This window comes from Heteronotia binoei, chromosome 2 (genome assembly GCF_032191835.1).
Source record: "Heteronotia binoei isolate CCM8104 ecotype False Entrance Well chromosome 2, APGP_CSIRO_Hbin_v1, whole genome shotgun sequence".
Lineage (NCBI taxonomy): Eukaryota > Metazoa > Chordata > Lepidosauria > Squamata > Gekkonidae > Heteronotia > Heteronotia binoei.
In genome coordinates, this window is record NC_083224.1 from 59,402,924 (window position 1) to 59,428,811 (window position 25,888).

Genomic DNA, 25,888 nt, shown 5'->3' on the forward strand with positions numbered 1-25,888 from the left:
GACCCTCTGGTACTGGTTAGCATCCCAGTGCATTTTGAAGCAGAAAGACAACAGGATCTACTTGTGATAATTTTTAACTGGAGGTCCTTGGTTTGTATTCCAGCATCAGAACTGACTTTTTAGGTTGTGTAAATTGTTGTTCTGGGTCATTTCATGATCAATGTAATACACCAACCAAGTTACCTGCTCAGCTGCAACAACAAAAAGGGGCAAATGTAAAATCCTACCAGTATACAAATGGCAGATGTAAATTAAATGCTCATCGGTGATACAGGAAAGTATTTTTACAGGCTAAATGTTTGTTTTGATCTGGCCGATGGAAAATGCTACCAGTGCACATACCTCACAGGGGTACATTGTTGTTCCTATACCTGACATATTCAAAACTCTGGCTGAACATGCACAGTGAACCAATGTGGAGGTCCACTGTAAGGAATAGTTCCTCCCCTCTGTCCAACAGCAACCTGAAATTATTTGAGCTTTTGGACAGCCTCTGAGCAACAGGAAGCAGGAAGATGCTACATGCAGGCTAGTTAGCAGCTAATCTTTGGGGCTTCTGGAATATACTTCAAAATGAGTCCATCTTCCTGAAGCTGCTTGTTTCATCCTTTTTTTCCTATTCAACTCTACACCATCCTATCTATTATGCTAGTTTTTTTTCCAATTAGCTGGTTATCTGACTAGCCCTGAATAGCTAAATTCAGGGTTAAATTTGTTGGATTTGTTGAAATCAGGTGGTGCCACCTTCCTAGGCATATTCTATTTTAGACTGCAGATACAAGATCTCTTGTTTGAATGGCAACCATGCAAGAAACAAAACAAAAGCAACAGCCATGCCTGTGCATAGAAAGATAGTGTGTCAGGCAGAAGGCTAGGCTAGAACCCTTTGACTGATATCCTACTTTGCTGTGTGCAGGGAAATTTTAAACATATAGGGGCAAACCGGATCTTTACCTGATCTACAATACTATAATCTCAGAAAGACAGCAGTACTTGATTTCTCTGCATGAATAGATCAAATCCCAGAAATCTGCCTCTGATGATATAGCAGGAACCATATTACTCAAAATCGCTATATATGGAGATCTAGCCATGAAAGCATTTGGCATGGGAGAACTGTTTCTGTGCATCAGCCTGACACATTTTTTTTTTTGGTTGCCAGAATTTCATGCATCTGGGCAGAACAGCTGTCAAGGTGCAAGCTTCTTTAGGCTGCAAAGCTTATACAGGCTCACTTGAAAGGTTAGGGCTATTATATCCTTAAGTGATTTGGTTATGGGGCAATGGAGGGGGAGGTCTCATATTCTCACCAGAGTCTGAATCATCACATGGCGGCTCATCCGTAGACTGTACATGGTATTGAACACATCCACCATCTTCTCGTGCTTCAGCTGCTGTAAGAGCCGGTCCAGGGCAATGAAGGTCCCTGAGCGGCCCACTCCGGCACTGCAATAGCAGAGTGGAAGATGAGATTTTAGTAGGCTGCCCCCAGCACAGCTTTGATGGCTCAGTTTTTCTGGTTTTTGCACTGTGCCCAATAGGCCTGCCTACAATACCTTCTAGTCCAGACAAGCTAAAACAGACCAGGAATTTGGCATCACGAATCTCACGTTATGTAGATGGTGTCCTGATACATGTTTATCTTATCTTATCATCATTGTCAAAAATAATAGAGTAAATTATTGATTTTATATGTATATCTGATCTTTCTAGTTTTTATAGATATCAATAACAACATCTGTAAAAAGGTAAAAACAAAATACATTGGGGTTTACCCTATAGATACACAATCTTGACATCTCAGATATATGTTTGTGAATCATTAAAGAATCAACAACTCAAGAAAGGCCCCTTTAAACAAAGTAGTTTCACAGGCTCTACTTTAAACAAAGTAGTTTCACTATGCTATGGCAGCAGGATGCTTTTCATGCATCTCCCCAGATGGATCTTTCCAAAGCAGAGAAGCCACAGACAACACCCTGCTCTTTGCAGGGGATATACATACCATCCTGTTTGAAGGGTGGATAGAAGGTGGAAAAACTTAAAAAGGCAAACAGACTGATTCCAGGAGAGGCAATCTTTCAGATGCAGGGGCCCCAGATCATGAAAGGTTTTTAATAAAGGGAAGAATCAGCACCTTGATTTGAACCCAGAAGCAAACTGTAGCCAGTGCAGATACAATGTAATATGCTCATGAAGCCAAGTACCTGTAAGTAAATGAGCCATAGCATTTTGTACTTGGCAAAACTTCCACACTGTCTTCTAGGGCAGCCCCACACAAAGCATATTATAATAGTTTGGCCAGTTAGCATTAGCTTAACTCTATCCAGAACAAGCATCAGCTTTTCCAGAGAGCATCGAATCTGCCTTGCTGGATTCACTTTCAGTTTTTTTCTGCCCCATCCACTTGGCCGCAGTGTCCACACAATGATTTAAGACAAAATTGCAACTGGTGGCTTAACTAACGTAATACAGTGCTGGGTGTCGTCAGTGTATTCCAAAGATATGGAGGATCTCAGTTAGCTACCCTTTCTGGGTGACTACAAATACAGACTAGAATAATCAAATGGTAAACCCTATTGGAAAGTATCCACTACTTTAAAAAAGCCTAAAAAACCCTATCCCAAGTGTTCTGGAAAAGTCTACTTCAAAATACAGACATGGAGAACATTTGTTAATGTTCCTTAATGGCAAAACAATCTGCATGTGGAAAGGTAGCATGGAAGAGAAGAGAGCACAACTAGAACTCTTTCACCCTGAGATGCCAGCTTTTCACATACAAAGAAGTGTGGTATGGAAAAGCATTCCAACATATCATTCTCTACCTGTACTATGATGTGGTACAGCCTAAAGAGGACTGTACCGCGTGGTTTTTCTGAATGTGTGAATTGACTCTTAGCTGACAAGAGACTTTTTTCATTCCTTCTCGCTTTCATGGTTTCAGGCAGGGAGTGGTAGCCAGGTGGGCTACCTGTGACTTACCTGCAGTGTATCAGCGTAGGCCCAGAATCCTTTGCATTCTGCACATGTGCTCGCACCAGATCTATGAATTGAATGATGGAAGTTGTGGACTCAGGGACACCATGATCAGGCCATGCTGTATAGTGCAGATGGGTCACTCTCCTCTCCTCTTTGAGCCCTGCCTGTGATGGGAGGCCACGTTAGTGCTCACTGCAGCAGATAAAGCTGGTAGAGTTGTTCAATAAACAAAGGGGAATGCTCACTGTTGAATCTTCCCAAATGAATCTGGGATCCTGTTTGAGACCTTGGAAATGCCGGTCCAGAAGCACGCACTATGTTAGAGGGGCATTTGTAGCAAAATATGCTCTGTACTATGCTGAACAGCCAGTGTGGTGTTGTGGTTAGCATATCGTACTAGGATCCTGGAGACTCAGGTTCAAATCTCCACTCACGGAGTGACCTTCAGCCAGTTATCTTCTCACAGTATAACCTACCTTACAAGGTTGTTGCTGTGAGGATAAAATTTAAGCCATTCTGGATGTTCATTGTGGACAAAAGTGGAACATAAATAAATACCATCAAATAAATCTCTAAGGTCCTGCAACCAAGATAGCTGGTCCAGAAGTGGCCTCTGTTAGCCAAGAATCACTTCTGGGATCCACCTGGGACTGAAAGAGTCCTCCATCACTTAATAGTCACTTTAAATTATCTTTATTCCAGATTTTTTTCAATATGCCACATTATGCAAAACATTTATTCCAAATCCAGGGCTGTTGAGAGCCACCATGGGCTCCTGGACAAAGACTCCATCTCCTTCCCCCCCCCCCCCCCAGTATCTCTCCCCCCTCCCCAGTATGACCCTGATCCAAACAAAACATCAGAACAAAACAAATAACTTTGCTGGCTTTTACCATGCATCTATAATAATAAAAAGATCCACATGTGGCAGGCATAGTTTATCAGAAAATAAAACTAGCCACCAACTGGAATATCCTGGCCCAGTTTCTTTTCAGACCTCCCCCCACCCCACCCCCATGCTGCAATCGAAGCTAAGATTGGACAGCACTCTGGTTTTTGGGCAAAACTTATGGTAGAATTAGCTTCTACCGTAGAGTTTTGCCCAAAAACCAGAGTGTCATTCCCAGCATGCCTATGACACTTCCGGGTCATGTAGGCATTTCATGGAAATGCTGGGCCTTCCTTACTTGGGGGGTGGAGTAATTCCTCTACATGGCCCAGCTGACTGGCAGCAAAGAGGTAGGGCGTGCACCCACCAGAGGGTCTGGCATCCCTATCCTGGCTGGTCTTGCCTTGTTCCAGTGGTGGCTTGGCTGATGCTTTAGCAGGATCTGATTACCAATAGATTCTCCCAGCCTTGTAATAAACTTTGCAGATGGGCTCTGCTTTCCCTGCACCCTTAGTGGCTGTAGTCAGAAGTGCATTAGGAATTTTTAAATATATATATTCATTGGAAACAACATGATGCTGGCTTCAGGAGTCCTCTAGCTGATTTGGGCCCCCAAAGTTTTATCCTCCCAGACCACCTCTCTTGGTGCTCTGCCACATACACTATATATGCTGTTTTGATTTGGTACACTTACTGGGAGTTGGCATGGTGACTGAAAGACATGTGGGTCTTCTACTTACATGCTGGAGTTTGAACTCCTGTGTGGTCCAGTCATCTGCAAAATTTTGAGCAAGCAAGTGGATGGTGATCTGCCCAGAAAAGACAGGAGAAGTGTCCAAAGGCCAGTAGTATTCACAAAGCACCTGAGAGAGAGAAAAATCCTTGCAGTAAACATTTTCTATAGAAGCAGAACAATAAAACCCAGAGAAAGGTGCACAAAAGAAAGGAAGACTGGTTGTGCCCATACCAATGCACATTGGTGGAGCTTCATATATAGTTTCTTCATTCCTATTTCTGTTCACTGTAACACATTATACAGTGCATACAAGTTTGCCCTTTGAAAATTGTAAGAGAGGTTCACTGGTCTGCGTGAAAGCATTTGTGTGCAGCCAGGCTCTGGTTAGACATTGCTCACATTGCTAGGGTATGCAAAATCTAAATAGAAAGAGGCAGGAAACTTTCTTGTTTTTAGCGCTAAAATTAGTATTTATATTAATTCCTTTTTTATATAGGAATTGGACCAATATGCAAATTGAGGCATACAGTTTGGTATGCAATAGTTAATTATGATATTTACTTGAGGAAGTCATGTAAAAAATTGCACTGTGAGCATTCTGTCAGATCTGGAATGTTCTTATCTCCACTTTGGATCCCAGTGGTTGAGCTAAGTACCTAGAACACCATGATAGGAGGTGGGGAGTGGGGGCGGGGGGTAGGATAGGCTTATATATATATATATATATATATATATCCTATTATTAAATGTGTGTAGAATAATGGACACATTACAAATGTAATTCTAAAAATAATCAAAATAAATCTATGAACCTACATTTATGTTCACTGTTGTTTTTAATTACCATATCTTAAAAGAGATCCAGAAACCAACAATTCACAAAGGATTTATTTTCATCTTCTTTCTTTTACTACAAAATAGTTACTGTTTTCGCACACAGCTTACCTCGCAGTCACAATCCTGTTCCCTCCGCCCCCAGTTTACGTTTGCTACGCAAAAGCCGCGGCACCTCCTGTAACTCTAGTGCAGATGGTGAAAAATCCAACCCGACGCTGCGGAGGGAACAGGATTGTGACTGCGAGGTAAGCTGTGTGCGAAAACGGTTAGTGTGTTAGTCTAGTAGTCTAGATATAGCATAGGCAGGCAGGTAACCCCTCCTTTCATTTCTTTATAGTTTGGGTCACAGGCTAAAGTAGATAAGTGTAGTAGAAGTGGGTTAAATACGTATTTTTCCATCCTGGAAACAAATGCCTCGGAATATATGTATGGAACTACTTTTGACACACTTTAGAATATCTGCCTGCCTTTGCCTTTACTTGTCCTCCAGTATTCCACATATAGGGAGCACTATAGAACAGAATGGTAAGCTACAGTACTGCAGTCCAGGCTTTGCTCACAAAAAATATTGTGATGTGATGGCAAACCATGGGTCAGTAGTGACTTCATGCTTGCACACGGGCTTAGAATCATAGAGTTGGAAGGGACCTCTAGGGTCATCTAGTCCAACCCCCTGCACAATGCAGGAAACTCACAAACACCTCCCCTAAATTCACAGGATCTTCATTGCTGTCAGATGGCCATCTAGCCTGTTTAAAAACCACCACCTCCCGAGGAAGCCTGTTCCACTGAGGAATCGCTCTAACGGACAGGAAGTTCTTCCTAATGTTGAGCCGGAAACTCTTTAGATTTAATTTCAACTCATTGGTTCTGGTCCTACGTTCTGGGGCCACAGAAAACAATTCCACACCATCCTCTATACGACAGCCCTTCAAGTACTTGAAGATGGTGATCATATCACCTCTCAGCCACCTCCTCTCCAGGCTAAACATTCCCAGCTCCTTCAACCTTTCCTCAAAGGACTTGGTCTCCAGACCCCTCACCATCTTCGTCGCCCTCCTCTGGACCTGTTCCAGCTTGTCTATATCTGTAAAATGTGGAGCCCAAAACTGAACACAATACTCCAGCTGAGGTCTTACCAGAGCAGAGTAGAGTGATACCATCACGTGATCTGGACACTATACTTCTGTTGATACAACCCAAAATTGCATTTGCCTTTTTAGCTACCGCATCACACTGTTGACTCATGTTCAGCGTATGATCCGCTAAGACCCCTAGATCCTTTTCGCACATACTACTAGGCTTGCCAATCCCCAGGTCCCAGCAGGGTTCTTCCACTTTCCCAGACTCCTTCCCGCCCCCAGTCAGCTGGCCAGCGGGGTGGGGGGGGAAGCCTCGCCCCCAGAGGACCATGTGCCTTTCAACATCCGGAGGCTTCAGTCTCCGATTGAAAGGCTTCCTCTTGGGATGGTCTGTCTGTGTTACTTGGAAGAAGTTGGCTGCAACTCTTGAGTAGAGAGGCCAATCCCTCGCTTCAGAGTCGCCAGAAAAGGGGGGGAGGGAGAGGGAAACATCTGCTGAGCACTTCATTATTCCCTATGTGGAGATCAATTCTCATAGGGTATAATGGAGAATTGATCTGGAGGTTTCGGGGGCTCTAGGGGAGCTGTTTTTGAGGTAGAGGCACCAAATTTTCAGTATAGTATTTAGTGCCTCTCTCCAAAGTACCCCCCAAGTTTCAAAATGATTGAACCAGGGGCTCCAATTCTATGAGCCCCAAAAGAAGGTGCCCCTATCTTTCATTATTTCCTATGGAAGGAAGACATTTTAAAAGGTGTGCTGTCCCTTTAAATGTGATGGCCAGAACTCCCTTGGAGTTCAATTATGCTTGTCACACCCTTGTTCCTGGCTCTGCCCCAATGTCTCCTGGCTCCACCCCCAAAGTCTCCTGGCTCCATCCCCAAAGTCCCCAAATATTTCTTGAATTGGACTTTGCAACCCTACATACTACTGCTAAGACAAGTCTTCCCCATCCTATAACCATGCATTGGATTTTTCCTACCTAAATGCAGAACTTTACATTTATCTCTGTTAAAATTCATTTTATTGATTTTAGCCCAGTTTTCCAGCCTGTATCCTGTTTCTGTCTTCTGTGTTTGCAACCCCTCCCAATTTTGTATCATCTGCAAATTTAATAAGCATTCCCTCTATTCCTTCATCCAAATCATTGATAAAGATGTTGAACAAAATAGGACTTCCTTTAATGTTCTTTGCTGAGGTAATCATATTAGTTCCCACCTATATCTATAACTTGATCAATTTTCCTCACATAGATCTTAACCCTGGAACAAAGTCACTATAAGTGACAGGAAGTTTGTATTTCAAATCCCACATTTCCAAAACACAAGTCTATAATTTTCAGTCATCCTTGGGAATTTTACTTGAATGTTGGGGTTAATATCTGAATGGTGGTCTCCCATTCAAGTATTAGTCACAGCCAACCCAGCTTAGCATCTGAGATTTGATGAGATCAGGTTAAACTGGGCCATCTACATGAGGGTGTTAATTTATATAAATACCCATGTTTCCTCCCCTAAAGTTACATATGTCTGTGTGTATGTGGAGGGAGATTCTGAGCAGAAAAACAGAGGGAAAAGCCTCCCTCCTACTCCTTCTGATTCAAGACTCCAGTTTCCAGTTTGTTTTTCTTAAGGACGTCAGCAGAAACTTACATACATCTAACTTTTCTATGCACACACAGATCTAGACCAACAGACCTCTGGGAACATTAATCAGAAGCCTTTGCTCTATATGCCCATCCATACCTATTCAGGAGGCACTGATAGTGCTGGACTGCCACATCACTGTTTTTTCTCTCTAACAAAACACTGTCGGGTTCCAAATCAAACTTACTCGTCCATTCTCCATGCCCACAGTCAACATAACAATGGTGCAGACGCATTGCTCCCAGACCAGCCTCCAGAAATCATCCAATGTTTTTTTCAAGGGTCCCTGACTAGCAATGAACTCCTGTGGGGAGTTGTAACCCTGAAAAAAAGGACAGGCAGAAGAGTTAAAATGGATCACCAAATGCTTTTCTTGGATGCACACAGTGGCATATATCCAGGAGCAACATAGGATGATTACATCTCCCTGAACAGGCAAGGCTGTTTGCATTTGCTCATTTATAGAATACAAACTGTACAGCCTCAAGTTGCCTTGGAGCCATAAGGAGGTGGTGGTGGTGGTGGGAATTCTTCAACTTCCACTTTGTTGCACTATCCTATGTTAGTAGAATTTTAAAGGAAAAGATACCTGTCCTTTAAAAATATGTATTGTTATCTTTGAAATGCTATACTGCAGTGGGGAAGCTAGATTTGAATAGCAAAACCAAATGGAGGCTGAAACAATGAAATCCATGCTCCCTTTCCCACACAGCCTCAAAAAACAAAAACAAAAAACACCAACCCTGAGGCAGCTTGATTCTGGAAGTTGCATTTTATAGGGAGGCCAAGATGTGTGGTCTTTGTCTCATCTGACTGAGCCCATCTTTACCACTTTGAAAGGACAATGGGAACAATCCAGAAAAAGTTAATATTGACTAAGCCTTATTGAGAGCAATAAAATACAATGGAACTTATGGCACAACTAGTTCTGACTCTTGAGGTGCACAGTGGGATCTCCTGACTTCTTTAATTTTATTTGAAAGCAGTGCTTTCCCCTCACACCATTTCTTCCAAGGTACTATTTATGGCTGACTTTTGCTGGATTGTACTCATATTCTATGTCAGAATTATTCAAGTATATATCAAGTACACAATGTATACATGTATATTCAACAAGTATATCAAGTGTATATCAACAAGTATATCATTATTAATAACGGGGGTCCTCACTGCTTAGCTACCTGAATTCTGACTATTATGTTCTGTGAGACCTTTACCTCTCTTTTTTTCATTGTTTTGTTTAAAAGTTAATTTTAGCTCTTCTGTTAATAGAGGAGAAATGAAGCTCAAAGTCAAATTCCAGACAAACCATTCAGAATAGGCACAGAGAATAGCAGGAAAATACCCGAGGGAGAAGGAAGATATTTTTTCCTCTCAAAGAATTTGAGAATTTCTGGATTAGTGCACTGTGTAGGGTTTTTTTTTCAGACTAGAGAGGCCCACTACCTTCCCTAGGTGCAGTCATAATCCTCAAGGATAAGAATGCCAGGTCTTCAAGATATGTGAGGGCTGAGAATTGTAGTCTCATTGAGCAGAAGAGGAGGTGAAGATAATATTGCCCAACCTATAGTTCCATAGCAGAATCCTCCATGCACCACTTTATATCACTATACCATTAACACACACATACTCAAAGGGATTAAACTGCATCACACATGCCACAGTGTACGGTAATGAGATAGCAAAAGCAAAGAAAGGATCTCTCAGAAGATGTTCCTATGTAATTCATGGAATTCTTTCATTCATATTGGTGAAACAAGTGAACCAATTTTTATTCTCCAGGAGAAGGCAAGTTATTTCCTGCCCCATGCCCCATACCACTGTGTGTTCTTCTTGTCAGTCAAAAATGTGTTGATGGGTAGGATCCTGAAAATAAAGCAAAACCACCCACTGAAACACTACAACAAAAAGTCTAGCCTGCCCTATTTAACATCCATGGCAGGGCAATTATTTGTCAGAAGAGAGATTTGTCATCTCTCCCTTGTCCACTATTGCCATGTAACACCCACCCATAAAAACATAAGAATCATTCTGCTGAATCAGACTGAAGTCCATTTAATCCAGAATTCTTTTCCCAATACTGGCAAGACAGCTACACATATGGAAGACAAATCAGTCCTTTGTTAAGGAGATTTGTTTCTAGGCTTAATTAAGCACAGTGATCTTACACACATATGCAAAATGTAAGTGCTCTGTCCATGCACATAAATACACATTCTGTGTATCATGTACACATGGACAGGCTAGTACATGCCAACATTAGCACTGCATGCACACATATTAAAAAAATACGGTTTTAAGCCATTACCTGGGTAAATCACCAGAGAGGCATGAGGGATACATCCAAACTCTTTAACATGCAGCTGTGCACAGCAGAAGGAGAAAGAGGAAAGTGAAAGTGAAAACAGTAACATTTCAGAGCAGTGGGGCCGATTTAGGAAGCACCCTCACTACTTCTGTTCCAACATACCACTCCTGTCCTTGGTCAAAGTCTGAAAAAAGAACAGTTCTGCAAGTCTGACGCAAAAGGCAGCTGTGCATGGTAATGATTGCCTGGCTCCCTATGATGTCATAAAACCCTCTCATTCCCACAGCAATTTTGTGCTTTCCTTTTTTAAATTAACAAGGAGATGAATGAGTGCATAAAAGCATAACCATGAATTTTGTGCTTTAAAAAATAAAAAGAGCAGACAACCTGTCTAAAACATAGCAGGAAGGGTAAGACTAATGGCTGAGACCACATTCCATTTGTTGATAGGTATAGCTATTACTACATTTATACATGTTACTATATCTGCCCTGTGGCACAGAGTGGAAAAGCTGCAGTACTGCAGTTGGAGCCCTCTGCTCACAACCTGAGTTCGTTCCCAGCGAAAGCTGGCTCAGGTAGCCAGCTCGAGGTTGACTCAGCCTTCCATCCTTCCGAGGTCAGTAAAATGAGTACCCAGCTTGCTGGGAGGAAAGTGTAGATGACTGGGGAAGGCAATGGCAAACCACCCCATAAAAAGTCTGCCGTGAAAACGTTGTGAAAGCAACGTCACCCCAGAGTCGAAAACAACTGGTGCTTGCACAGGGGACTATCTTTACCTTTTATAGCTGTTACTACATTTACAAAGCCTGGCTTATCAAGTGGCTGAGTGACATCCTTGAAGTTCTCTTTTTATACTGCATCTGTCTTTCAGCAGGAGACAGACTAATACATCTTCCCAGCAAAGAGTGTCTGCATCCAAGTCAACTTCCAGATTCTGTGTACACCCACATGCACACCACATACACAAATATGCCTCATGGTATATTCTGTTCTTCCAGTGCTGGGTATTTTCTGGCTCCTCCCATGTTTCCCCACCTTTGACCATTTGTCTTCAGTGAATCCCACCTATTCTAGGTTCAGGCTATTCAACAGCCATGTGCCCAGTTTCCACAGCAATGCTGTTCCATGTGGAGTTCTCAGTAGCCCTGTGCACACAACACAGGAGGGTAAAGATTTAAAGCACACAGCAGGTAGTGTTGGGCAAGCACCTTAGTCCCACCTAGGGTTGCCAGCTCAAGTTTGGGAAATATCTGGAGATTTTGAGTGTCAAGCCAGGAGAGGATGGGTATTGGAGAGAGAAGGGACTTCAGCAAGGCATAATGCCATAAAGTCTACCTTCTAAAGTAGCCATTTTCTCCAGGGGATCTGTTATTTGGAGACCAGTTGTAATTCTGGTAGATCTCCAGTCACCACCTGTTTGCAACCAAGCTGCTCCCTAACATGTATTTTCTTCACAAGGACTCAGTGCTTACACAGTAACAAATTGCACACAAGTAGGATCTGTCGCTGTGATCTGCTTTTCAAATATTCCCAATCACTGGACAGTGCCTATCCATGTACATACATAAGCATTATCCTATGTAAGATGAAGGCAGGGATGGCACCAGTGTACTTATTCCCCACTGTAAAGGGCCATTATTCACATGTGATGGCTCTGCATATATATAAGTTGTGAACTTAGGGCTTCTACACAGGCACTGACATAATGCTTCTACTTTTGAGGAGCTTTTCAGATTGTGGTGGAACACTTGAACTCACTGGTACAAAGTTGGCGTTGATATAGTCAGAGTGGGGTTCCCCATCCAGCAGGTTCAGCTTTACACGGGTGTAATCATCTGCAACAAGACCAGAAAGCCGTCATGTAGGACAATATCAGGAGGTATTCTTATGCAGGACAATACCAGGAGAGGTTCATCAGAGGAACAGTGCATTGTGAAACTTTTAGGCTTTCTTTTAGTGGGCCAGGACTGGCTCACTAGCCTGGTACCCATCCCTGCTTAGTGCTTGTTCAATCTCATATAGCAAAACATTGAGAATAGCAAGTTAGACATGCATGACTATGGCCAGATCTTACAAGGCAGAACATGGGGATATCGGTTCTTGCAGATGTTGTCAGGGTGTTCAGCTTCTGTTTTGGGTTGCTCTTTCCCCACTTCTTTCAGCTCCTGCAGGACACAAGGGAAGAACTTCCTTAGCATGAGCACTGTCTTTCACATTCCACTAAGAGGGCATGAGCCAGGCTCCAATAGAGTAGAATTATAGTGGAACAAATACCTCTAAGCTACCCAAGTTGGAATCTAAAGCATGGGTTGTATCGTTAATTAAAGAAACAACTGGACCTAAACCATTAATCTTCCCCAAATCAGGTGCTATCTGAAAGACTGGTGGAAACATGGAAACAGGAAACAGCCTGCTCACATCTCTGGCTCTTTTTCTATGACAAATAATTCTCTCACGTAAGGTCAAGCACGTGAACCTACTATCTACATAATGTCAGATGGATCTTTTAAGCCAGGATTTAGGTTAAACTAGTCTGAGTAAGGCCAGTGTGAGGCTACAGGGATTTCAGGGCAGTTCATTAGGGACATCACCAATGATGGTTTGAAACCAAACTCCATGGCTTTTATCGTTCCTCAAAAGTCCTTGTCAAAATTACTTATATGAGATTTTGAGCCAACTCTTCAATTCCTTGTCCTCCCACTCTTTAAACTAAGGGTATATAGGTTGCTAGGGGCTCTGTGAAATATGTTCTCCCTTCATCCTGCATATACTGCATGGAAGACAGAAGGTCTCTTCCTTCTAGGTTAAGTCATGCTTACTGACACCAAGTAGCAAGAACAAAGAATAGGAAGATATTTTAGTCCTCAGGTCATGGTAGGACAGATATTGTTGTCTTGGCTCTGACAGGTAGTTAAATTTGTATCTCTGTACAACATGTGAAACAATCTGCAGATGATAATAATGTCATCTGATTATAGCTACATAGCCAGCCTGGATCAAATCTGACCTAGAAAAGGCAAACGCAATTACCTCAAAGTCCTGAAAAAAACCATGATTGGAGTTTGCTGCCCTTGCTTCATAATACTGCCTGAAACTTTGTATGGGGATGGGCCGGTGAATATTTCTATAAGGAACAAAAATACAGAGCAGATAAGGATATATATAAAGCCATGTAAGTACTGAGCAAGAAACTTCTAGGCAGAATGAAGGTGCTAAGAAGTGGCAATATAGACACACAACAAACCAGGGACAAAACAGTTATCATGCAAGTGTAATGTAACAGCATCTTCTTGCTGGGCCATACTGGAACAGCCACTCTTCCACACCTGCTACTATCCTCTAAAAAAACCCAGCCCTGCCCTGCCCTGCCCTGCCCAGCTGCCTATGTCAGATGGAACGCTTGCATAAGCAGGAAGACAGAAGAGTAGCTTCACTTACCTCAGACTGTAGGTAGCCATTTCTTGTGGCATGTTACCCTTCTCCTTTCTGAAAGCAAGACACATGGAATTTTACTTCTTGGGAAGAAGGGAAGTGTCTTAGTTTATTGCAGATGCTTCCTTCTTCTAGCAGAGCAATTATACTGTATTACAGTACATGTATTCCCCAACCTGTATTTGCCAAAACAACTCAAATGGAGGGGAATTTGTGAGGAAGAACAAGTGGGTGACAGAAGGGTTAAACTTTCCTCTGCTCGTCCTCCCCTGATGCTGCCTGGTTTTGCTGTGACAAGGGAAACATGAGATTGCAATGACAAAAAGAAATGTGGGTTTATTTTCTTCATCACATGTCATTTCACTCTTGCGTTATGTACATTCAGGCTCACAGAATGGTTTCTTTTCACCCTCCAAGGCTTTGTCCTATGCAGCAATTCATGACTGCATTGCTATTCAGATAATTTAGGCAATTTCTCACTTCTTCTTGGATATGGTGTACTTTGGAACAATTCACAACAGAAGATTCCATATTAACCATTCATTTCTCTCCTTTAGATTTTATCTAGACGTTTTTAAAGCTGCTTTCCAGCTCACAAGTACAAAACCCCACACTAATGCTCCTTCCCTAGCAGTACCATTTGTGATTTTCCTTACCTCCTTGATTTCAAATGCTTCATGTAGACCAACCCAGCAATTGCTGTGAATGTCAGGAGGAATCCCATGATGATTCCAGCCATACCTGGAGCAGATAGCATAGCAGGGTCCATGGAGGCATCTGCCGCTGGAATCCAAAATATTGAGAGAGGTGAGAGAACTTTTCCACAGGGGAAAAAATCCTTCATATAAAAATCTCACATACACTCAGGATCCCTTTCACATATTCCTTAGGAAGCATCAAGATTAACATATTAATCAATGTTTAAGTAATTGATGAACGTATATCTCTGATTAAATGGGAGATGCAGAGTAAGGTCCTAGTGAAGTGATCAAGAAACTAGAAGGCTAATTTATCCAGCAAACAACTCAAAATAGACAAACAATCTTACCTGAGAAGGCTGTGAAAGACACTTTGGGAGACCGCTGATTGTATCTGGTGAATGCAGCAATACTGAACCTACAGCAGGACAAAACTGGAGAATGAGCAAGCTGCATCCCATCATCACTACCTCATATATTCTTCACTTTTCTGGCCTAAACTTTTGGTTTTATTCCTATACCACATTGTCAGCATATCTGAAATGGCTCTAGAACAGTTAGTAAAGCTGATGGAGAATGAGTTTAGTTACAACACTGACATCTTCTCATTCTTTATCTCACACCTTACACAGAGCCAGTATACCTCAGAGTAGCAAATACAAAGGATAACAGGAGTGGCCGTCTCCATCATACCCAAAATGAGTTTCTCAAATATATCAGTCTAACCATTGACGAAGACAAGAGTGCTAGACTTGTTGGACCTTCAGCGTTGTCCAGCAAGGCATTTTGTATGCCTTACCTGTACTGTGTGTCTGTTTTCAGTTTTCCATTGCAGGTTTTCTGCAAGTGACTGCATTTCTCTGAGCCAAGAGTCACTGGCCAGGCCTTGGGACTGGTGCTTGCATTGAGATGAAAGGGATTTGGCACCAAGACAGCTAAATATGAATCTTCTTGCCCATAATAGTGGTCATACCATGTGCGGGAGACAATGTCTTGGGTAGGTCTCAACACTGTAGATTCAGAGAGAAACACCACAATGTTATTACAACTGGGGCAACAGAATGGATTCCCCAGTCAGCATGCAATATTCACAGAAGACACTTACAAGATTCATTAGTGGTGACAACAACACCATAATATTCTATGCGACCATTCTCCTCGCTAAACATGTCAGGGGAGATGATGACTCTGGCACTGGCATCAAATTCTGGGATGTCTGCTAGCACAGGAGGAGGAAGGACTGTGATGGAAAGTGAAAAAGTTAAAAAAAAATCACCAGTAGATGTGCCACATCTCTATTCATAACAATTATCTATTCTGTCATTTTATTGATCCTGGATTGCTGTTGTAGATCTCCTATTGTCATTTTTGTCTGTTGCTCTATTAGATTTCATGGCTATTCTGTTTTTCCTGCCCCCCATCCCCTGTTTCTATTCATTCTTTGTTCATATTGCAAGCTGCCTCAGAAACCTTCTGTGGGTTAAAAGTAAATAAATCCATAGCACAGTTCCAACGTTCAAAGCATTGTATGATGTATGTGGTATGCTAAGTGCCCTCAAGTCACTTCTGGCTTATGGTGACTGTATGAATTAATGATCTCCTTAACAAGACTTGCTCAGGTCTTGCAAACTGAAGGAGGTGGCTTCCTTTATTGAGTCCATCCACCTCAAGTGTTTTCCTCTTTTCCTGATGCCTTCCACTTTTCCTAGCAATACAGTATCTCAAGAATGAACCTGTATGGTAGACCAGTTTTATTATCTCCCTATTGTAAATAGGAAGCTGATATGGAGAAATATGGACAGAATAACAACTTGCTAAAGGCCCCCTACTGAATTTTTAGGTAAGGTAAGAACATTGAGTCAGGAACTTCTTGGGTCACAGCCTTAGCCACAACACTACAGTAGCTGTGTGATACCTTCACACAACCCCACATTATCACCAAACAGTCCTCTCTCTACTAACTCTCCCCTTTCACAGTGAAAGGTCTCAGTCAATCATCTGGACTGATGAACTCTTACCCAAACGTCCACGAGAGAATGGGAGGAACATACCTTCCATAGACGTGTTGCAGATCATTGTCACAGATGGACCCCTCATGCCATTTCTACCAACAGCATTGATGAGGATTTGATATGACGTGCCTGAGGTCAGCTCTGCCACAGTTGCTTCGGCCCTGGAAACAGCCAGATGATGTACAGGCTGATGGAGGACTCTTCTTGGAAACTTCTCTGCTGCCAGCTCATAAGCCTTAATATCGCTTTCAGGGATGGTCCAGTTCAGAAAAAAACTGGTGACATCAGGGAAACATTGCAGGTTCTTCACCTCAGTGAGTTCTGGAAGGGCAAGACAAATTGATCTGCATGAGCCTGAACAAGATGGAGTTTAGAAGTCTCCACAGCAGCATATACAAACCTCTACCAGCCACATACAAAACAGATGAGATGGTATTCATTTCCTGGCTACTCCAATACTGCTTTGTTCCTGATACTTACTTTGGCAGAGGCTCAGCCCTCAAAAGAAACAAGGTCTAGAAATTCCAGATGACTGTTAGCACATGAGTCTTGAAATTTTATTCTGGCACTTTAGAATTTTGAAATATTTATTCAGCTCCATACAGGTCTGCTCCTAAAAGTCCTATTCTGGTATCCAGGGATTTAAAATGCTTTTTCAGACCTGAGACCTGGGAGAGGGCACTCTAAAGAATTTAAAAGTATCTGGGCAATTTAATAGGAGGTATCCTTATTCTGCAGTGCTAACTAGCATGGTTAAAGTAATATGGGTCTTTTGAGTATCTTTGGAACTTATTGCTCAGGACCCACTTCTTTTTCACTTTGATATAGAGAACCATTCTAGCCTAATTCAGTAACCAATTAGTGCATGAAATAAAAGGCCTGGATTATATAAAAAGTAAAACATGAAAATGCTGCAATCCAAGGTTCAAAATGCATGGAAGCATCCTGGAGTGGGAGAAAACTGTCAACAGTTTCATGTTACTGGTTTTTATGTGAGTCTCTGGTTCTTGGTTTTACTTGCTGGTTTTTAATGGTTGTTCATTTTAATCAGTTTATGTTTTATGACTGTATTTTTTATGTTGTGAGTTGCCTGGAGCAGATTTTTGAAGAAGTGGCATGTATATGTTTTAGACAGACAGACAGGTTTTCCTTAAGTTTCCATACCCTCTTCCCCCAGGATGAGCACATACCTATTGGTATTACCACTGTCTCAGAGCTGCTCTTGTAGGGCCCAGAAATGCAGCTGAGAGATACAGAGTAGTTTCTTCCTGGAACCAAGTCTCGGTAAACATGCTGGACCTGCCATGGGGCCACAGTGTGATTCTGTAGCACAGTACTGTTGCCAGGATGCCACAGCTGCAGCTGGCAGCGCTCTGGCTTGCTAAGAGGTTTCCCCCAGGACACAGAGAGTGCAGAGCTGCTCTTTTCAACCACTGCAGAGAGCTTCCTGGGAACCAGGGGGTCTAGGGTACAAAAACAAAGAAAGAATGATCTAGTTGCTAAAACTGCAGAGATATATAGATTGAAGTGTGTGTGCAGGAGTAAATCAAAAACCACCATACACCATCTAATGGCCCCTCTCAGTTTTATTGTTGTCCTCAGTAGCAGAAACATTCTAGGTATCTGGTGAAGAAAGCTTTAACTCTCAAAAGCTTATTCTCTAAAAATCTTGTTAGTCTCTAAGGTACTACTGGATTCAAATCTAGCTCTTTTACTACAGAACAACATGGCTAACCTCAGAAACGATCAGGCAGGACTGTTTCCCAACCCCATGGCTTTTAAATGTATCTGGGATATTATGAATTCATCAAGTTATATAATCATTTCAATACACCTATATTGAAGGGAAGTTTCCCTCCTAGTGTCATCTACTAAGGCTTTCCAGAATTGCTAGACTGTTCATGTGCTATTTTTCTTCCCAAAGCGCAACTAGTTAAGCACATAAGAGAAGCCGTGTTGGATCAGGCCAATGGCCCATCCAGTCCAACACTCTGTGTCACACAGTGGCCAAAAAAATTATATATATATACACACTGTGGCTAACAGCCACTGATGGACCGCTGCTCCATATTTTTATCTAACCACCTCTTGATGCTGGCTATGCTTGTAGCCGCCGCCACCTTCTGTGGCAGTGAATTCCACATGTTAATCACCCTTTGAGTGAAGAAGTACTTCCTTTTATCCATTTTAACCTGACTGCTCAGCAATTTCATTGAATGCCAACGAGTTCTTGTATTGTGAGAAAGAGGGAAAAGTACTTCTTTCTCTACTTTCTCCATTCCATGCATTATCTTGTAAACCTCTATCATGTCACCCCGCAGTCAACGTTTCTCCAAGCTAAAGAGCCCCAAGTGTTTTAACCTTTCTTCATAGAGAAAGTGTTCCAACCCTTTAATCATTCTAGTTGCCCTTTTCTGCACTTTTTCCAATACTATAATATCCTTTTTGAGGTGCGGTGACCAGAATTGCACACAGTACTCCAAATGAGACCGCACCATCGATTTACACAGGGCCATCATGATACTGGCTGATTTGTTTTCAATTCCCTTCCTAATAATTCCCAGCATGGCGTTGGCCTTTTTTATTGCAAACGCACAGTCCTGACATTTTCAGTGAGTTATCTCCCACGACCAAGATCTCTCTCTTCGTCAGTCTCTGCCAGTTAACACCCCATCAACTTGTATTTGTAGCTGGAATTCTTGGCCCCAGTGTGCAATACTTTGCACTTGGCCACATTGCCACGTTGACGCCCACTCACCCAGCCTCAACAGATCCCTTTGGAGTGCCTCACAATCCTCTCTGGTTCTCACCACCCTGAACAGTTTAGTGTCATCTGCAAACTTGGCCACTTTACTGCTTACTCGCAACTCCAAATCATTTATGAACAAGTTAAAGAGCATGGGACCCAGTACTGAGCCCTGCGGCACCCCACTGCTTACCGTCCTCCACTGCGAAGATTGCCCATTTATACTCACTCTCTGCTTCCTATTAATTAGCCAGTGTTTGATCCACAAGAGGACCTGTCCTTTTACTCCATGACTCTCGAGCTTTCTAAGGAGCCTTTGATGAGGAACTCTATCAAAAGCTTTCTGGAAGTCAAGGTAAACAACATCTATCGGGTCTCCTTTGTCCACATGTTTGTTCACCCCCTCAAAGAAATGTAACAGGTTAGTGAGGCAAGATCTTCCCTTACAGAACCCATGCTGAGTCATCCTCAATAACCCTTGTTCATCAATGTGCGTACTCATTCCGTCCTTGATAATGGTTTCTACCAACTTTCCTGGTATTGAAGTCAGACTGACTGGCCTGTAATTTCCCGGATCTTCTCTGGAACCCTTTTTAAAGATAGGGGTGACATTTGCTACCTTCCAGTCCTCAGAAACGGAGGCAGATTTCAATGAAAGATTACATATTTTTGTCAAAAGATCCACAAGTTCAACTTTGAGTTCTTGCAGAACTCTTGGATGTATGCCATCCGGACCTGGTGACTTATTAGTTTTTAATTCGTCAATCAGTTGTAGGACCTCCTCTCTTGACACCTCAATCTGACTCAGGTCTTTCAACACCCCTTCCAAAATTAGTGGTTCTGGAGCGGGCAAACACTGTTCATTTTCCACAGTGAAGACTGAGGCAAAAAATGCATTCAGCTACTCAGCCATTTCCCTATTTCCTTCAGTAATCCTTTTACCCCTTGGTCATCCAAGGGCCCCACTGCCTCCCTGGCTGGTTTCCTACCTCTAATATATTTGAAGAAATTTTTATTGTTGTTCTTTATGTTTTTTGCAATATGCTCTCCATAGTCCCTTTTTCCTGCCTGATCACAGTCTTGCATTTGATTTGCCACAGCCTGTGTTCCCTTTTATTAATCTCACTTGGACTAGCTTTCCACCACTTAAAGGAGTCCTTCTTACCTTTTACAGCTTCCATTACTTTGTTTGTTAACCATGCAGGCCTTTTCTTATACCTGTTTGTGCCTTTCCTAACTTGTGGTATATATTTTATCTGAGCTTCTAGGATTGTAGTTTTAAATAGCCTCCAAGCTTCCCCAAGGGTTTTGACTCTATTTACCTTTCCTTTCAGTTTCCTCTTCACATGCCTCCTCATCTCAGAGAATTTACCCCTTTTAAAGTTAAACGTGGTTGTGCTGGTCTTTTGGGGCAACTCTCTATTTATTCAAATGGTGAAATCAATAACGTTATCACTTTTACATCTCTCACCAAGTCTTGGGCATTACTTAGGACCAAATCCAGGATCGCCCCACCCCTGGTAGGTTCTGAGACCATCTGCTCCATAGCACAGTCATTGAGAGCATCAAGAAGCTCAATCTCTTTCTCTCAACCAGAACACATATTGACCCAATCAATCTGCGGGTAGTTAAAATCACCCATTACGACACAGTTTTTACGTTTAGCCACTATCTTTAATCCTTCCATCATATTATAATCGTCCTCTATCTTTTGATTTGGTGGGCGATAACAAACTCCCATAGTTAAATTTCCTTTTGGGCCCTCTATTTCAACCCAAAGCATTTCTAGAAGGGAATTTAATTCTCTGACCTCAGTCTTGCTGGACCATATACCCTTCTGACATACAGAGCCACCCCACCTCCAACCCTTCCCTCCCTATCCTTCCGATATAACTTATATCCAGTAATCACCATGTCCCACTGATTCTCCTCATTCCACCAAGTTTCTGAAATTCCCACAATGTCTATGTTTTCTCCCTAAACATTCCAACTCAACAATTTTACTTTGAACACTTCTAGCATTTGCATACAAACAGCTATAATTTCCCAGGCAAGCTAGGCCCGCAACCTTCCTCCTGTCACCTTGAGACTTTGGCAGACAGTCCATACTGTTTGTCACCAACTCAGTGGACAACTCTGATCTATTACCCGGTAGAAAAGTAACAGCTAACCTTTCATCTCTATGAGATGAGTCCTCCCGAACCAGAGACATTTCATCTCCTGTCGGCTTTCCCCCAAGATTTAGTTTAAAAACTGCTCTGCCACCTTTTTGATTTTAAGTGCCAGCAGCCTGGTTCCATCTGGGGACAAGTGGAGACCGTCTCTTTTGTACAGCTCCCGCTTGTTCCAGAAAGCATCCCAGTGCCTAACGAACGTAAACACTTCCTCCCTACACCATCGTCTCATCCACACATGAGACTTCTAATTTGTGCCTGTCTCTCCTGCCCTGCATGTGGAACAGGTAGCACTTCTGAGAAGGCTACCTTGGAGGTCCTGGCCTTAAGTCTCCCACCTAGCAGCTTAAATTTTTCCTCCAGGACCTCATGACTGCATTTCCCCACATCGTTGGTGACAACATGCACCACGACCACTGGCTCCTCCCCAGCACTGTCTATCAGCCTATCTACTACATGTGTAATGTCCGCTACCTTTGCACCAGGCAGGCAAGTCAGCATACAGTCAGTATGCAGTTTTGCCACCCAGCTGTCTACTTGCCTAAGGATCGAATCACCAACTACCAAGACCCCCCCTTCCTGCCCAGGGATGGTTCCTTGGCGCGAAAGGATACTCGCTCACCAACTGAAGAAGAGGTCCCTTCTGAGGGCGCATTCCCCTTATCCTCAGCCTGGTGCCCTGTTACCTCTCGACTCTCATGCTCCCTGGCAGCAACGGGGCTGCCATGTTCAGAGTGGGGCTTATCTAATATGTCCCTGAGAGTCTTCCCCAAGTGTCTAACTGACTGTCTCTGCTTCTCCAGGTCAGTCACCTCGGCCTCAAGGGTACGAACTCGTTGCCTGAGGACCAGGAGCTCCTTGCATCGAGCACACACCCAAGACTTCTGTCCTATGGGCAGATAGTCATACACGTGACACTCAATGCAAAACACTGGAAAGCCCCCACCCCCCGCTGGCATTCTACCTTCATGATAGCTTTTTTTTTTTAAAAATATACAGTCCCCTTTTAAATCCTGTTTGTTTATGTGGCTCCCCTTCTGGAGATCAACTTACCTTATTGGGAGCACAAGGAAATTACGGATCTGGGTTCCTGGTCCTTACAGAGCCCCCAGGCTAAGAGCCACAGGCCAAGAGCCCTTTAGCTCTCTGGCAAGGCACAGCTTAACAATGCAAAGAGGGTGGGGAACACAGCCTCTCCTAATCAATCAGCAACAATCACCTTCAATCACCTTCACCTTCAGCCCACTCAACCAACAAACAGCAGTTCCCCAGCAACCACAAACTCAGAATTTTCAGCAGTCACACAAACTCAGAAATTCTCAGTAACTTCCCCAGCTGCTCACCCTTATATCAGTTATTCTCTGCTCTATCTCAGAGCTTCTCTGTTCTCTCTCAGAACTCTCTGAAACCTGCTTTCCTTGGTGCTGGTGTATCTTACATTCAGCACATGATTTCCTTAATGACAGGTGGTGGAACTCAGTGGTGAAATATCCATATTGGACCCACTGAAAACCTGTGCCAGTTTTGAGTCAGTTTGAAAAGCTGATGCCATTCCTCACACAGATTAAATGTCCTCCCAGGGATATGTTGGTCTCAGCTTGATCTCCATGCCGATTGAAAGAGTCCACAGGTTCTTACATAAAAAGTCATGCAATTCTCTGTATAGACAAATGCAAAGACCATGAAGGGACTTATACTCACATGTCCAGTCACTGACATTCCTTGCTGACATCCGGTATGGCCCTGCCAAGGAAGAAACTTGAAGCAAATATTTAGTTCCTGGGAGCAGACTTAAGAAGGTGAAATTTGTGGACCCCTTCTGTACAAACGTCTTGGCTGCCACAATGCCTGATCCAGCATAATACAGTGTCAGTGCGTAGCCCTCTTGCTCTCCTGCAGGGGCTTCCCAAGCAGCACTCAGTTGATCAGGATGCCCTTTGTTTGACAAAGTAACTGTGTGAGGAGGCAGAGGACCTAAGAGGACAGTAACACCAGAAGAGGAAACAGAAGTCATGGGCATCTCTAGTTTTACATAGCTCATATAATTTACCTGAGACAATTCATAGTGCAAAACAAAACAAAACCAGAATTCCATATGCATTCTGTCAATAAGCACATTTGTATATAATTGTATGTTTTCCATAATACATTCTGTTAGTCATCCATCCTAGACCCCTGCCAGTCCGGCTTTCGCCCAGGCCATGGGACGGAGACAGTGCTGGTCGCCTTGGTAGATGACCTCCAGTGGCATCTGGATTGAGGCGGCGTGGCGGTGCTGATGTTGTTAGATCTGTTGGCTGCGTTCGACATGGTCGACCATTAGTTACTGACCCGCCGCCTCGCCGACATAGGTGTTAGGGGGTCGGCCTTACAATGGCTTTCCTCCTTCCTCAAGGGACGGGGACAAAGGGTGGCAATTGGGGGTGAGCTGTCCCAGCGGCGCACACTAGATTGTGGGATGCCACAGGGAGCAGTTCTCTCCCCGATGTTATTTAACATCTACATGCGCCCCCTTGCCCAGATTGCCTGGAGGTATGGGCTCGGGTGCCATCAATATGCAGATGACACCCAGCTCTATCTGCTAATGGATGGCCGGCCTGACTGCGTCCCAGGAAATCTGGACCTGGCATTGCAGGCTGTGGCAGGTTGGCTTAGGCTGAGTGGGTTGAAGCTGAACCCAACGAAGACAGAGGTCCTTTGCATGGGTCGCGGCGCTCTGGGAGGAGAAATTCCTCTCCCAGTTTTTGACGCTGTGCCGCTTAAAGTGGCGCACCGAGTCAGGAGCTTGGGAGTTCTACTGGAGCCTTCATTATCAATGGAGGCCCAGATAGCAGCCACTGCCAAGTCGGCGTTTTTTCATCTGAAGCGGGCAAGGCAGTTGGCTCCCTTCCTAGAGCGTCGGGACCTAGCAACAGTGATCCATGCAACGGTCACCTCAAGATTGGATTACTGTAATGACCTCTACATGGGGCTGCCTATGTGCCGAACCCGGAAGCTGCAGCTGATGCAGAACGCAGCGGCTAGGCTGTTATTAGGGCTCCCGAAGTGGGAGCACATACAGCCGGGGCTGCGCGGACTGCACTGGCTGCCAGTTGAGTACCGGGTTCATTACAAAATGCTGGTTATCACCTTTAAAGCCCTATATGGTCGAGGACTTGCCTACCTGAGGGACCGTCTCTCCCCATACGAACCCCAGAGAGCACTGAGGTCACCGGGAAAGAACCAACTGACTATCCCCGGGGCAAAGGAGGCAAAATTAAAGAATACTCTTATACGGGCCTTTTCTATTGCAGCTCCACACCTATGGAACCAGCTCCTGGAAGAAGTGCGGGCCCTGCGAAGCCTTGAACAGTTCTGCAGGGCCTGCAAGACCATCCTCTTTACCTGATTGAATACTGATGGATTCGCCTTAAGTGATTTCTGCCATCATACTTACATTTAACAGAATAGCACCAGAAATGTTAATTTTAAAATGGAATGTTTTAAGTGATTGTTGATTTTAAATTTATGTATAACCTATTGTATGGATTAATATGTTGTTAGCTGCCCTGAGCCTACTTCGGCAGGGAGGGCGGGATATAAATAAAATGTTGTTGTTATTATTATTATTATTATTATTATATGGGAGGACTATGAAGATTGAATCCTTACACACACACAAACTCACTGTGCTGACTATCAAGCAGGAAATGGAGAATTCACTTCTTAGATGTCAGTTGCAGGGATGTTTTTGGCTGATACCAACACCCTGTCTGGACTAAACTGCAAGACTGTGATTTCAGAAAAGCTTTGCTGGCTGACAAATGAGATATTCAGGTTCAAATGGCCAATGCCATTGCTACTCACTTGTCCAGTCACTGATGTTTCCTGCTGAAGCTCTATAGGGGCCTGACAAGGAGATAATCTCAAACCAGTATCTAGTTCCTGGTGTCAGGCCTAAGAAGGTGAAATTGGTGGCATCTCTCCCCACAAAGTCTTGTGCTGCCGTAGTGCGGCATCCTGTGCAATACAAGTTCAGCTGGAAGCCATGAAGTCTGCTGGATGCTGGTGTCCAAGCCACCTGCAGTCTGTCTGGTTGCCTCTCATTCCAGATTTGCACAGAGGTAGCTGGCAGAGGAGCTGTGAAACAGGAAGAGCTTACATCAGAATGGGAAGGTGGCCATTGGAACTGGATGCTTACAGTAGCTGCAATGCACCTACATGTGGTGTTTTGACAACTGTTCTTTCAGTTCAGATCAGTGTTTTAGACTATCCTAGTCCACTGGATAGGTGGTTTGGGCATAGGTATGCCAGCCTGCACAGAGGAGACCTGGGGGTCCTCTGGAATTACAGACCACAGTTTCCCTGG

At 43.4% G+C, this 25,888-nt stretch overlaps 1 protein-coding gene across 3 annotated transcripts in view; it reads right to left on the minus strand.

Moving 5' to 3' along the window:
• The window catches only part of LOC132566267 (receptor-type tyrosine-protein phosphatase V-like), a 72,460-nt gene that overhangs the window by 13,837 nt on the left and 32,735 nt on the right, over nucleotides 1-25,888 (minus strand). For all 3 annotated transcript variants that reach the window (XM_060231116.1, XM_060231118.1, XM_060231117.1), the window contains 16 exons: nucleotides 25,387-25,659; nucleotides 23,242-23,514; nucleotides 17,811-18,083; nucleotides 16,660-16,941; nucleotides 15,714-15,848; nucleotides 15,408-15,618; nucleotides 14,959-15,026; nucleotides 14,567-14,693; nucleotides 13,917-13,964; nucleotides 13,509-13,602; nucleotides 12,553-12,643; nucleotides 12,237-12,313; nucleotides 8,355-8,489; nucleotides 4,609-4,731; nucleotides 2,983-3,143; nucleotides 1,311-1,446 (listed from right to left, as the gene is read on the minus strand). In XM_060231116.1, the coding sequence (XP_060087099.1) occupies nucleotides 1,311-1,446; nucleotides 2,983-3,143; nucleotides 4,609-4,731; nucleotides 8,355-8,489; nucleotides 12,237-12,313; nucleotides 12,553-12,643; nucleotides 13,509-13,602; nucleotides 13,917-13,964; nucleotides 14,567-14,693; nucleotides 14,959-15,026; nucleotides 15,408-15,618; nucleotides 15,714-15,848; nucleotides 16,660-16,941; nucleotides 17,811-18,083; nucleotides 23,242-23,514; nucleotides 25,387-25,659 (2,507 nt within the window). The remainder of the gene's footprint in view (nucleotides 1-1,310; nucleotides 1,447-2,982; nucleotides 3,144-4,608; nucleotides 4,732-8,354; nucleotides 8,490-12,236; nucleotides 12,314-12,552; nucleotides 12,644-13,508; nucleotides 13,603-13,916; nucleotides 13,965-14,566; nucleotides 14,694-14,958; nucleotides 15,027-15,407; nucleotides 15,619-15,713; nucleotides 15,849-16,659; nucleotides 16,942-17,810; nucleotides 18,084-23,241; nucleotides 23,515-25,386; nucleotides 25,660-25,888) is intronic.